Source organism: Gymnoscopelus braueri, assembly GCF_963280865.1.
Source record: "Gymnoscopelus braueri genome assembly, chromosome: 10".
NCBI classification, from domain to species: Eukaryota; Metazoa; Chordata; class Actinopteri; order Myctophiformes; family Myctophidae; genus Gymnoscopelus; species Gymnoscopelus braueri.
The window spans coordinates 34,874,337-34,887,434 of NC_137611.1; the positions used below are offsets into that span (position 1 = coordinate 34,874,337).

At 42.2% G+C, this 13,098-nt stretch overlaps 3 protein-coding genes across 3 annotated transcripts in view; 2 read left to right on the forward strand and 1 right to left on the reverse strand.

Annotated features, from left to right (window-relative positions):
• LOC308092884 (von Willebrand factor C domain-containing protein 2-like) overlaps nucleotides 1-13,098 on the forward strand; it is a 244,544-nt gene that overhangs the window by 156,620 nt on the left and 74,826 nt on the right. The window lies entirely within an intron of this gene.
• The window catches only part of b4galt2 (UDP-Gal:betaGlcNAc beta 1,4- galactosyltransferase, polypeptide 2), a gene marked incomplete at both ends in the record, with an annotated part of 174,315 nt that overhangs the window by 103,230 nt on the left and 57,987 nt on the right, over nucleotides 1-13,098 (reverse strand). The window lies entirely within an intron of this gene.
• Nucleotides 1,175-1,846, forward strand: LOC308093089 (peptidyl-prolyl cis-trans isomerase FKBP3-like; the record flags this gene model as incomplete). The annotated part of the gene is made up of 1 exon (XM_080439298.1): nucleotides 1,175-1,846. The coding sequence occupies one exon, from the start codon at nucleotides 1,175-1,177 to the stop codon at nucleotides 1,844-1,846; it is 672 nt and encodes a 223-aa protein (XP_080295424.1).

Sequence of the window (13,098 nt, forward strand, 5' to 3'; positions counted from 1 at the left end):
TCCACTGCTCATCATTTCTCTGCTCTGACTTGGATGCTCATTGCTCCATTCTGCAATTCCCTCCTCTCTTGTTCAATCTCTGTCCCAGGGTTTCCCTCCCTCTCCCTCTCACGCTCTCCCTCTCATTCTGTCTGCAATTTACCCCCTCCTGTTCCATCTCTCATTCTCTCTTCTTTCTCACATCCCATCTGCAATTCACAGCAGCACACACTACACCTCCCTCCCTCTCCCTCTCGCTCTCTCTCTCTCTCTATCGTTTATTCTGTGTCCAATAAGATGTTAATTGGAACATGGTGTTCTCAGCACCAATCATTATCAGGATGCTGCGAGCTAGAAAAACACAATAACAACATGTACAGTGTGGACTGTGGTCAACAACAACAACAACAAAAACAACAAAAACTAAAACAAGAAATGGACCAAACATTTGAGGAGGAAAACACAAGAGTTACTATTTTAGGTACCATTAGCGCTTGTTGTCTTGCCCTATATAAGCTATATTTAGGCCAGTCCTTAATCCAGAGCAAGGTAGTGAGAGCGTGTTGTGTCTTTAGTACACTGTGTCCCCGCAGCACACAACGCTATAGCCAGATAGAATTATTCTTCTGCACAAGATCGCTGGATGCCTGTAACCTACTGGAGATCTACTACAGAATTAAGTTGGAATGTTTAGGGCCCAAGATCTCTTTAGCCCATTAAGACCTGAAGCCGATTCCACAAATGTCTTCTAGTTAACAGTTTAAAAAAAAAAACTACTATGTCAGTGGTTCTCAAACTTTTTCATGTCAAGGACACCAAAATGTATATGTATTTGGCCGCGAACCTCATCTCAAAATATTTTGTTCCAGGGACACTCTGAAGCAAAGATTTGAGTTACAAATGTTCGCTTAAAAAACTGTACATTAAAAGATTCGCACAACTATTCATGATTTTTCAAAAATAGCATATCTACAAGCTCATAGCGCGGCACTCGGTTCCGCGCTATGAGCTTGTATATCTGCTATTTTTGAATAAAAAAAGTGTAAAATAATGCTTTTTAGCTCAAATCTAAAAATGACACAGAGTGGATCTGGGATTTCATGTGGCCATCCTGTGACATCAGTCATCTACGATGTCGGTCATCTATGACGTCAGTTGTCTATAAATATCTTCTTGGACGTGTTTGAGGACTACAATGGCGGCCGAACCAATTCGAGAGTGGAGCGACAAGGACCTCAAATATGCAGATTTACCCAAAAAGGAAATTATTAAGTTCCTTCAGGACAATGCAGCACACTCGTTTCTTGCGGAGCACAAGTTGATGGGAAACATAAATAATGTTGCCAAAACGGCTAATAAAGATCAGCTGGTCATTGCTTACACCCAGCTGTTCGAGACCAAGCAGTTCAAAGGCACCGATCCAGAGGAAGTGGATGTTTCTGAGCAGCTTAAAGCTGCAAAGGTGGAAGAGAAGCCCATGGAAGCGGAAGCCAGAGAGGTGGTTGACGGGGGCCCACCCAAGTTCACCAAGGCGGTGCTGAAGAAAGGCGACAAGGCCAACTATCCAAAGAAAGGTGAAAGCGTGAGCTGCTGGTACACCGGAAGCTTGGAGGACGGAACCGAGTTCGACACCAACATCCCCAAGACAGCCAGAAAGAAGAAGCAGAGCAAGCCGCTCAGGTTCAAGATCGGCATGGGAAACGTGATCAGAGGATGGGATGAGGGCATCCTGACCATGAGCAGGGGAGAAAAAGCCAGACTGGAGATTGAGCCAGAGTGGGCCTACGGGAAGAAGGGTCTTCCTGACGGCAAAATCCCTCCCAACGCAAAACTAATTTTTGAAGTGGAGCTTGTGGCTGTGGATTAACACAGCGGTTTTCCAAACTATGGGTCGCAACCCAAAGTGGGGTGGCGGGGAGGTGCCACATGATCAATTGCACTTACAAAAAATGTAATGTCTCATATAGCACATGGTCTACTGGTTGGTTCCTATAGCCTACAGTTCCTAGCCTATAGCCTACAGTTCCTAGCCTATAGCCTGTAGTTCCTACAGGTTTCAAACATCCTCTGTGTGATGTGATTTTCGGGGCTCCGATTGCCTCAACAATCAGTTGGCTCTCATACATGCCATTGTATTTCAGTATTCACAATGTTAGCCAAATGAAATGTTTGCGCACCTGGCAAACCCTTCAGCACGGGTCATCAGATAAAAAGTCCATCTTGAAAGGAGTGAAATTCCCATAGTGTCTTCTGGCAAAATCTCAAACTTTATTGCTGACGTTTCGGTCAACAGACCATCAGATGGTCATTCATGCTACCCATTTAATCCTTTTAAACAGCTAATGGAATGTGTATGGCCCTGGTTAAAGAAGAGGCAACTAAACTAAAAGAATGGCTGAAATACAAGTGAGCATAGTTTAACTCCTTGAACACCTTAGTATAGCATCTATTTCTGATTAATTGAGTACAATGGACCACAATGGAAACAAGCCCCCAGGGGATTCTTGTGTTGTCATCTTAGCATAACCTTTGACTGTACCACCTGTACTGCTAATAAAGTATTCAATCAATCAATCAATCAATGATGTATTACTTTTTTTAGTTTCCTATTGATATTTAAAGGTAGGGTAAGTGATATTTTTTTGTTAAAAAGGTTAAAGTACTATATTCTGATAGTAATCATTGCTACAGAGCGTTTGTTCGGTCACAGGGGTCTCTCCAGCTCTTTAGTAAACAGAATATAGTACATTTTCAGGTAGGTGACAACAATTAAGCCAATCAGGAGAGAGCACTGAAAATGCATTTTCTGTTTAATAAAGAGCTGGAGAGACATGGGAGACTCCTTTTACTGAACAAACACTCTATAGCAATGAGTAGAATATACAGCTATTTAACACTTATTTTAACCAAGGTAAATCACTTACCCTACCTTTGATTAATTCAATTCTTATTTCGAACTTGGTCTCAATAGAAAAGTAACATCTCTGGTGCAGTATAGTGACATCTCTTTTCCAATTTTTATTTTATTTTTTCTAACTTTAAGCAAACTCAGCATAAACAACCAGACAAGAGGCGGAACCAGGGCGGTACAAGGCGGAAAGGAACCTGATGGTTGGTCGTTCAGGGACCAATCAGAAGGCTGACAAAGGGTCAATTATATCGTGACTAAATAATAACTATACATTGGATCCTTTGGAACACAGGTTAATTTGGACATACAAGGTTTCTACTCTACTGCAACGATATGGTCCTTTAAGATGTGTGCCTCTGGAGCTAACTATAACACGGCCTTGTTGGCCCGGGAACAACACCTGTCAAAACCTTCTTGCCATACACACTGTCTCCCTGTCAGCTTCCTACCTGTTTGTCTAAATGAACAACACAACAGGGAATGGACTGCCGACTCTTTAAATAAATAATAATACAAAATCAATAACGTGATCTTTACTGTAGCAAACAGTCACTCCGGTTTCCTATAAGACAGATAGATACACTAGTCCAAATGTTAGGTTTGTAAAAGAAAAACATCGACACACAAACGCACACACAAACAAACACTGTGTGTGTGTCTCATATAACCCTTAGCTGTGTAGAGAGACAGACAGAGGAAACCCGAAGGGCGCCTCGTTAAACATAATTCAGATTCTATCTGTAATCAAATTGTATTCCATCCTGGAGCTCTCAATCACCCCAGTACGATATAAGACAGTGATTCTCAACCTTTTTATTTCAAGGACCCCCGATTTGATATACATTAGGACCGAGGACCCCAACCTTTTTTTTTTTTACTCTCTGGGAACTCAATCTACATTGGAAAATCTTCAGTGATAATTTAACTCCGAGTGTACAGATGTACGCTCTCAGAGTTACAGACCTGTTAATTGTCCATTTGGACCAGTGGTGTGTTCTAGATTTTTTTGGAGGGTATACTATAACTATTCCCCCCCTAGTTCCTCCCACACACACGGCACGCACACGCACACGCGTATAATTAATTAATGTAAAAAAGAAACTGCTCTGCGCGCAGTTTCACAGTAACACTGGGTACACTTACAATATGCTTTGTACTGATTTTCTACTGTTTCTAATGTTAATCACCCTGTAACTCAACCACTTCGGAGCTGCTTTTAGCCTTAGATGCATTTTCAATTTTTTTTATTATCATAGAAGTGCAGGGATTGTTATAAATAAATGCTGGTTAGGCTTATCAGATATAATAGCAGTGTTAACAGCAAGTATTCCTGTATCTATTACAGAATAGTATTAACTTGGCATTGAAGACACAAACTGTATTGAAGATTCAAGATTTTGCTGTGCTATGACCCGTAATTTGAATACTAATGAAGTACTCAATTCAGTGGCCTACGTTCAATAAAGAGAATGGCAGGTCGTTGAAATGTGTGAATTCCTTCACCAGTAGCCATTAATTATCACCTCAAGAACAATAGCCACACACATGATAAACCATCAACTCAGAGTTAGACTATAGTCAGACCACATTCTTGCTGTCCCCCAGCCCAGCCATCTGGGTGCATCGTATCAGATGCGTATCAACGTATCAGATACGCCGTTTCGAACTCTTTTCGAATGTATACGGTGGTGACGAAAAAAATCTGCAGGCCATACAGCGTATACAGTGTACCACGGTAGAACACACCACTGATTTGGACCCCCGGTGGTCCCCGCACCTGACGTTGAGAAATGGTGGCGTTAAGAGCAAAATGTCCGTCTTGTTAATAGGGTCAACAGTGCCATGTGGAGATAAGCTTAGTGATGTCAGCGGAGGGCTTCTTAAAGGTAAACAAATGACATCATCTACTTCTGCCTCCCCATGAGAAACACATGAATATTACAGAGTGCATGCATGAGAGAGAAATACTGAGACGGTGTGTGTGTGTGTGTGTGTGTGTGTGTGTGTGTGTGTGTGTGTGTGTGTGTGTGTGTGTGTGGGGGTGTGTGGGGGTGTGTGGGGTGTGTGTGTGTGTGTGTGTGTGTGTGTGTGTGTGTGTGTGTGTGTGTGTGTGTGTGTGCATGTGCGTGTGTGTGTTTTAATTCCAGTGAAGGGAAGGAGTGACAAGGACAGAGTTCTAGTGTGATGAACTGATAACATGGGAATAATTAGTGACACACACGCACACGCACACTCACACACACACACGATAATGACTATATTACAGTATAATATTAATTTATCATATAATATCATAATTACAGAGGTTGATTAGTCTCTCTGGGACACCTGCAGCACAAACGCTGGGAGCGATTCCCTTTATTGTTTTTTGAAAGTTAAATAATGGTGGCTTTCACTCTGCCTCGCTCTCTCCATTTCCCTCTCTCTCTCACACACACTTATAATTTCAGTTCATTCGAATGTTGCCATGAATGTAGAAAGAAATTATAATAAATAATGTTCCAGTGAGACACTCTCTCTCTCTCTCTCTCTCTCTCTCTCATATATCTCTGTACCTGAAGGAATACACACTCTTTTTTCTGGCGTGACCAATCACAGCTCACCCTGCTGCTACGCGTTCAGAAGCACCTCCGGCTGTAAACAAACGCAGCGTGAACAGCTGAACACAGCACTGTGATGTGTGTGGCTTCCTTCTCACACTGCATACATAGTAACTTACAGTGTCGATACCTGAAGACAGGGCAGGGAGACCATGTCATTGTTATATTAGTCTTTTCCACTGTCCTGTCCTGTCTGTCCATGTACAGTACCCTCAGTAGCAACAATTTTTAAGAACAGTGAATAATCTACTGATACAGGGTCACGGGTCAACAACAGGGTTGTTATACTAAAACTAACAAAATAACGAGACCTACAATTGACAAAACAGTTTAGCTATAGGGGCACTATGTCACTTTTTGTTATGAATAAAATGTAATTTTGTCGAATGTGCAGTCCAAAGTTACAACTTTAACTGAAATAAAAACAAAGCTTTACAAAAATGAACTAAAACTAAAATCATACAGAAAATGTTGTTAGTTTTAGTCTTTGTCAATAGCCAATATCTTTCTCTAAAAACTGAATATAGCCAATCTACAAGCTCACAATGACGCGTTGTGAGCTTGCAGATTGCTTGTGATGAACTTTTTTTAAAACAATTAAAAGGTGTCACCAAGCTGAAAACAGTGACAGTGGCATCCAAACACATGCTTGAACGCTGTGGTTAAATTCTTTAGCTACAGCAGTACCTGCTAAACACTGTGGCTGTCGCCTAGCATCTCACCCGGCATTCACAAACTTTACAAAGATATTTCCTTCCTCTGAATTGAGCAACAGCAAATTAGCATATAATGAAAGTCAAGACTTTGTGTTATTGAAACCCAACAGAGGTCCATAAATCACGTTGTGACATAACAAGCTGTCTAAATGGGTCCCGGTGACATTCCACCGTACGGTAGGTTACATCATCTCGTTTTGTGCACGGCGCTGTCACAGATGTGACAGAAATAACGTCTGGAACTGTCCCGGGGTCACATTTGAGTTTTTGCCTAATAATTGAGTGTTCCGTCCTTTGGCCTCAGCATGCTATGAAAAGAAAGAGTGTGTGTGTGTGTGTGTGTGTGTGTGTGTGTGTGTGTGTGTGTGTGTGTGTGTGTGTGTGTGTGTGTGTGTGTGTGTGTGTGTGTGTGTGTGTGTGTGTGTGTGGGGAGGGGAATTACAAAGAAGAGAGAGAGAGAGAGAGAGAGAGAGAGAGTGAAAAAGTGTGGGAGGCTCTTGCCTCCCACTGTCATAGCCTTGGTGACAATGCAGACTTTCAGCTTTCTGAATCTCATTAGACTCTCTCACTCTCCCCCTCTCTCTCTCCCTCTCTCTCCGTCTCCCTCTCCTCCCTCTCCCTCTCTCTCTCTCTTTCTCTCCCCTCTCTTGCTTCCTTTCTCTCTCTGTGTCTCTCTCCCACTCAGTCAATCTTTTATAAGTGCCTCTCCCGACTGTGGGCTGTAATTGCCTATTCTTTCCCTGAGCTGAGCAGTATAGGAGAGAGAGGGAGGGAGGGAGAGAGAGAAAGGGAGGAAGTGGAAGGAGCGAGACAGAGTGAGAGATGGAGAGAAGGCGGGGAGGAGGGAGAGAGAGAGAGATGCCAGTGTGATGACCGTGTGACAGAGGGAAACAGAGGAAGTAAAGAGACATAGGGAGACTTGGTAAAACACTACAGTATTTGTGTCAGGGACCTTATGGGATGCAGTTAACCCCTTCGATCCGGGAAAGCATCTATGTCATTTTAGATTTGAGCTATAGCCATTATTTTATACTTTGGCTATTAAAAAATAGCAGATATACAAGCTCATAGCACGGCACCGAGTGCCGCGCTATGAGCTTGTAGATCTGCTATTTTTGAAAAATCTTGAAAATGTTTGCAAATCTTTGAATATATATATTTTTATAGACAACATTTGTAAGTCAAATCTCTGGGATGGGGGGTCCCTGGAACTAGATATTTTGAAATGGGGGTCCGCGACCAAATACATATAATTTTGGGGGGTCCTTGACATGATAAAGTCTGAGAACCACTGATATATATAGCAACATGCGGTTTTCAGAAAACTGTTAGGATTTTAGAAGACATTTGTAGATGCGATCCCGGAATGAAGGGGTTAAGAGTCAGCCATTTAATTGGCAAAACCCTCCCAGCCAAGTTGGATGTCAAGTCTGACTTTCTCTCTCTCTCTCCTCTTCTGCTCATTGTGAGTCAAGCACGTCTCCCCTCCCCTCCTCCGTTCTCCTCTCCTCTCCTCCATCTTCCTCTCCTCCAGGCTTTGGAGGTGCGGTTAACCACATGGACCCAAGCGTCCCTATTTCTGGGCATGTCAGTTAACAACCTGTGGACCGAGGCCCACTGGTGGGCCATGAGGGTATTGTAAGCGGGGCCCCCAAATAATTGGCAAAACGCCATTATATAACATTAATATATAAAAAAAAAATGAATAAACAAAAAAATTATGTTTTCAGTGTAATACCGATGAACAGGAAGTTGAAGTACACTAAACATTCTCCGAAATTGCACACGGCCCACCCATCTGACCGTGTTAAGTGGTCAGATGGGTGGGCCTCGAACACTTTCAAGATTTCGTAGCGGGCCCTGATCCAGAAAAGGACGAGACCCTTTTGGAGAAAATAGCAGATCCACAAGATCAAAACGCGCCTCATGCACCACTCAAGGCGTTGTGAGCTATTTTGGGAGGAGAGTCAAGTATAAATCCCTGGGGGACCCTGGTCAACAAAGTATATATATATATATATAGGGTTTAAGTGGTTCATACTGTGCATGTACAGTATGTGTATCGTGCAAGATGGATGAAATAGAGGATTACTGCTGTCTAGAAATCTCCTTGATGCATGCAGCTTTAGTCACGAGAACTATCCAATCATCTGTGTGTGGGTGTGTGTGTGTGCGTGTGTGCGCGTGCGTGTGCGTGTGTGCGCGTGCGTGTGTGTGTGTGTGTGTGTGTGTGTCACCAGTGTTGCCATGTTGGCTTATTATAAGCAACTTTAGGCTTATTTTTCTGTAAAGTTGCATGTACAAATTGGTTTGTTTCTAATGTGTACTTGCTAGGCTTGCTTCCAATGATTTATTTTATTATTTAAACCAGTGGTTCTCAAACATTTGTGCTGCTAGAATGTTTCGAAAAAGAATTCCAAATATTCCAAATTTTATTGCAAGAGTGTTTGAAAATAGCCAATGCATATAAGTTTAAAGCGCTCATGTGGCCTAACTTGCTCCTTTCGGGCTTGTTTTCATAGACCTGGTTGCTTATTTCTCTCATAAAATCTGGCAACACTGACAGACACACGTGTAACAATATCCACGCACATGGACGCACAACTGTGTTCGCCTGCATGTGTATGCGTCTCTGTGGGACAGGTATTCATTGCCATTTATTGTGTATTATTTGTTCATGCGTTAGCTTTGTGCGTCTCAATTCCCATTATTTTAACACGTTTTGACTGTACGTTTCATCCCACATTCACCTTAATCATCCCAAACAAAACAACGTAGCACTATAAATCGTTCTTTGCACTCTACTAAGGCGACCAATTAACCTGTCGATTGTTGACATTTACTCTGATCACACGCTCGTTTTGATTTGTCGTTCTTTCCCTCCTCGCTCCCCCTGCCCACCCTTTTCTTTTTTCTTTCCCTGTCTGGAAACAACACAAACGACGGAGCTTGCACAAAAAAACTTTTTTTTCACCTACTGTTTTTATGCCCGTAAACCTGTGATGTAACAATAAAAGTGATTCTGATTCGCTCTGAATAAGAGCATCTGCTAAAATGACTGAATTGTAAAGTTGACACAGAATTGAACAGAAATATGGGTGAGGTTCCCTCTTGAACCGAATTCTGTCACGGCAGTAAAGGAACTTTCATTTGTATTTAATTTAACTCATTTGGTGACATGTGTACACAGCTCTGAGTTACAAGTGGATACATGAACACAGGATTTTTACTGTGTTGTGCATGCAGTGTGCACGCTGTGGTGCTCGGTGTGCATGTGAGAAACGGGGCACTCTGGGGGGTATCAAACAGATGGAGAGAGTGTGTCACCCAACACTGTGCACTGCAAGAATCCTGAGTGTTAAAATGAGGCTCGGAGAGCGTGGAAATACGGGATACGGGTCCATACACACATGTGAGAGTTAACTCAACAGTCCAGATTTTAGAGTGTATTCTTCAAAGAGGGAAGGTAGGAGGTGTGTGTGTGGGAGGGTGAGAGAGAGAGAGAGAGAGAGAGAGAGAGAGAGAGAGAGAGAGAGAGAGAGAGAGAGAGAGAGAGAGAGAGAGAGAGAGAGAGAGAGAGAGATGGATGGATAAAGAATGGAGAGAGAGTTGGAGAGGCTAACAGACAATGAGATTTATTATGAGCAGCAACAGACACAAAGGGGGGAAGGACAGTTTGGCAGGAATAACAAAGGCACCGAAATAACAGAGGGACAAAGAGTCTGATACAAGTACAGCAAAGAACGAGGGGAAGAATGCGAGAGAAGAGGGACAGACAGAGAGAGAGAAGGGGGGGGGGGAGTGTGTGTGTGTGTGTGTGTGTGTGTGTGTGTGTGTGTGTGTGTGTGTGTGTGTGTGTGTGTGTGTGTGTGTGTGTGTGTGTGTGTGTGTGTGTGTGTGTGTGTGTGTGTGTGTGTGTGAGAGCGTGCGCCATATTTTAGTGTCCCCATGAGGATAGTGAAATCAGAAGACAATTGTGGGGAAATCATTTTTGGTCCCCATGAGGAAAGTCATAAAAACATAGAGTTATGGTTGGAATTATGAAAAAGACTAAGGCTAACATTGGGGTTAGGTTGTATTTAATGTAGGTTAGTGTTAGGCTGGTTGTGGTTAGGTTTGGTTAAGTCAGGTTACATTATAGGATTAGGGTTATTGTTACAGTGGGTGTGGTTGGAATTAAGGTTAGGTTAAAGGCATAGTTCACCCCCCAAATATCAGGTCAACAAATTATTGGCTTAGGAATACGACAGAAACTAAAAAAATCTCCATGAATTCAAGGCTTCATGGGGTGAGTAATTGAGATTTTTTTTGGGGTGAACTTCCCTTTAAGGGATAAGTGTTGTCCAATCCTTTTACTTGTTATTATTCCCTGGTAAAACTGTTTCAGAGACGTAACTTTTCATAATAAAAAAACAAATCAGTGATCAAACGTGCATGCGGTAGACAAGTGTGTCTTGGCCAGATCGATGCCAAAATATGAATGTCTTGAAGTATTGCAGTTGGCAGTAAACTCAGGTTGGTACACTACATTAGTGCCAGAGAAAAAACTTTTAACGGTCTCCAGTCCATTCAGGACTTGCCACACCAATACATATCCCCAGCAGTGTGACGTTTGGCCTGTGGCACTGGGACCACCTACTGTAGCGCCATCTGTCACTCTTATTTCACTGTCCCTTTCCATCTAGTCTGCTGGGTCTGTCACCGTCTCTGTCACTTCACCAGTGTGATGCTGTATTAATCTCTCTAGCCATTTCTCTCTCTGTCGCACGCACGCATGTACACGCGCGCACGCATGCGTGCACACTCACTCACTCACTCTCTCTACAGGAACACAGTGAAATCCTCAGAGTGTTAATTTATTAATCGGTAAGACTGTACAAATGTAATCGACATGGTCCGTTTGTATGCTCTCAAATTAAAAACAATTCAAGTGTGAAGGCTCTGTTCTCTGTTATATATGCCTATACACACACACACACGGGTGCATGCGGCCATCTTCCTGGGTACAGTTGGCTTACATGATATCAAATCTGTCTTTGTCATGAATTACTGGCAGGCAAAACCACACCAGTATGCCAGTATCCCTGTGTGCATGTGTGTGTGTGTATGCGCGTATGTGTGTGTGTCTGTGTGCGTGCAAAAGAGTCCATGCGTGATTGGTTTGTGTACAGCTACAGGTCCATGCAACTGTCCAACTGGCAAACAGGCAGTTGGCACACACACACACACACACACACACACACACACACACACACACACACACACACACACACACACACACACACACACACACACACACACACACACACAGGTATATGGTAATGTTTCCAAAGGGACTATACATGGCATTGCAAATGTTGGCTGGCTGTCGTGCTGGTGGACACCATTAGGACCCCAATGGGGGGCTGGGGTCCTAACCCTGAGATGGGGGATGTGATGCAGACAATGAGTCATAAAAAATATATATCACTAATCTTAAAGAGGTGTTTAATGACAAAAACACAGCTCTGGCATGAGCATTAATTGAATAAAAATCATAATCATCCAATTTTGGTTTTATGTTTTTGTATGTTTAAGTTAAACATTTTGAATAAAATAACCACAGTACACCCTCTAGGTGTGCATGTTGTTCTCATTTTAGGAAGCCAAAAATACATGGCTGGTTTAATGTTCTGGTAAAAAAAAAAAATAGAAGAGGCATACATGCATGTTTAACTATTTGCACTAATGCTACAGTATAGCTACAGGTTAATTTATACATTCCCAGAGTTAAATGATTTTTTTTTTTTTTTACAAATAATATCAGGAGAGGTAGGCTACTGTACATTTTAGTTTGCTATATTCATTCTCAGAGCTGTTAATGTACAAACCAAGCATATCAACAAACACTCAGCTCTAATAAAAGGAAATCTTGCGCTGCTAACTTGTTAACTCCCAAAGCACTGCCACGCCTACGGAGCAAAACCCAGAAACAATACTGGACTCTCAACAAGCAAATGAACCATTCTATCATAGTGTAATGAGCACCCTCCACTAAATGAAAAACAAAACAAAAAACAAATTAAAACATTATCAGTCAACACAATGCTAAGGTATGAAGTAATAACATTCTAACCACTTGTAAGACACTCTTTTAAACTTGTTAGCGTAGCATAGTGCAAGGACGGCTTTTTACATTTATGGAATTTCTTTGATGTGTTTATGAAATTCTTTTGAATAAAAGACTGAAAAAGGGGATATTTACTCGAGACCCACAAAAAAAATCTGTGGCCCACAAATGGGTCCCGACCAATTGTTTGGGTGATTCTTTGAAATTATGTAAACTTTCACCTGAACCCCATGGTTTCATAATAAAAGCTTTCTGCCGATTTCAACGGACAGTTTCACTTTCATCCTGTAAAAGTGCCGCCGAAAAAGCCTTTCCTTTCTCTTGATTACAACGGGCAGTATTAGTGTCACATGCTGTACTGTGAATGCTCCTTTCAAAGCCCTGCCAAGGATACATTTCATAGAGATTAAGTCGACACTATCTGATATTTGACATTTTACAAGGCGTGCTTTGATACTACCGCTATCTAGCTAAGAGGCTATAATCACCAGGGAGCCAAGCCACTTTGAACACACTGCCAAGAATGGCGCTAACACAATACATGTTATAGGATTACAGTAAGTAGAATGGAGGAAAAAAGGAGAGAGGGAGAATTGGCAAATGAAATCTGCCACTGCTGAAATAACACTGATAAGATTACGGCTACTTTGCCATGTGGAGGAGATTGAATGGATTACATTAATGAGTACAGTTTCGAGCAGGTGATTGGTACTGTAACCTGCGACAAATGACATTTTGAATGCACAAGCCTCAGTTTCAACACCGCACAGTGCACACACTACA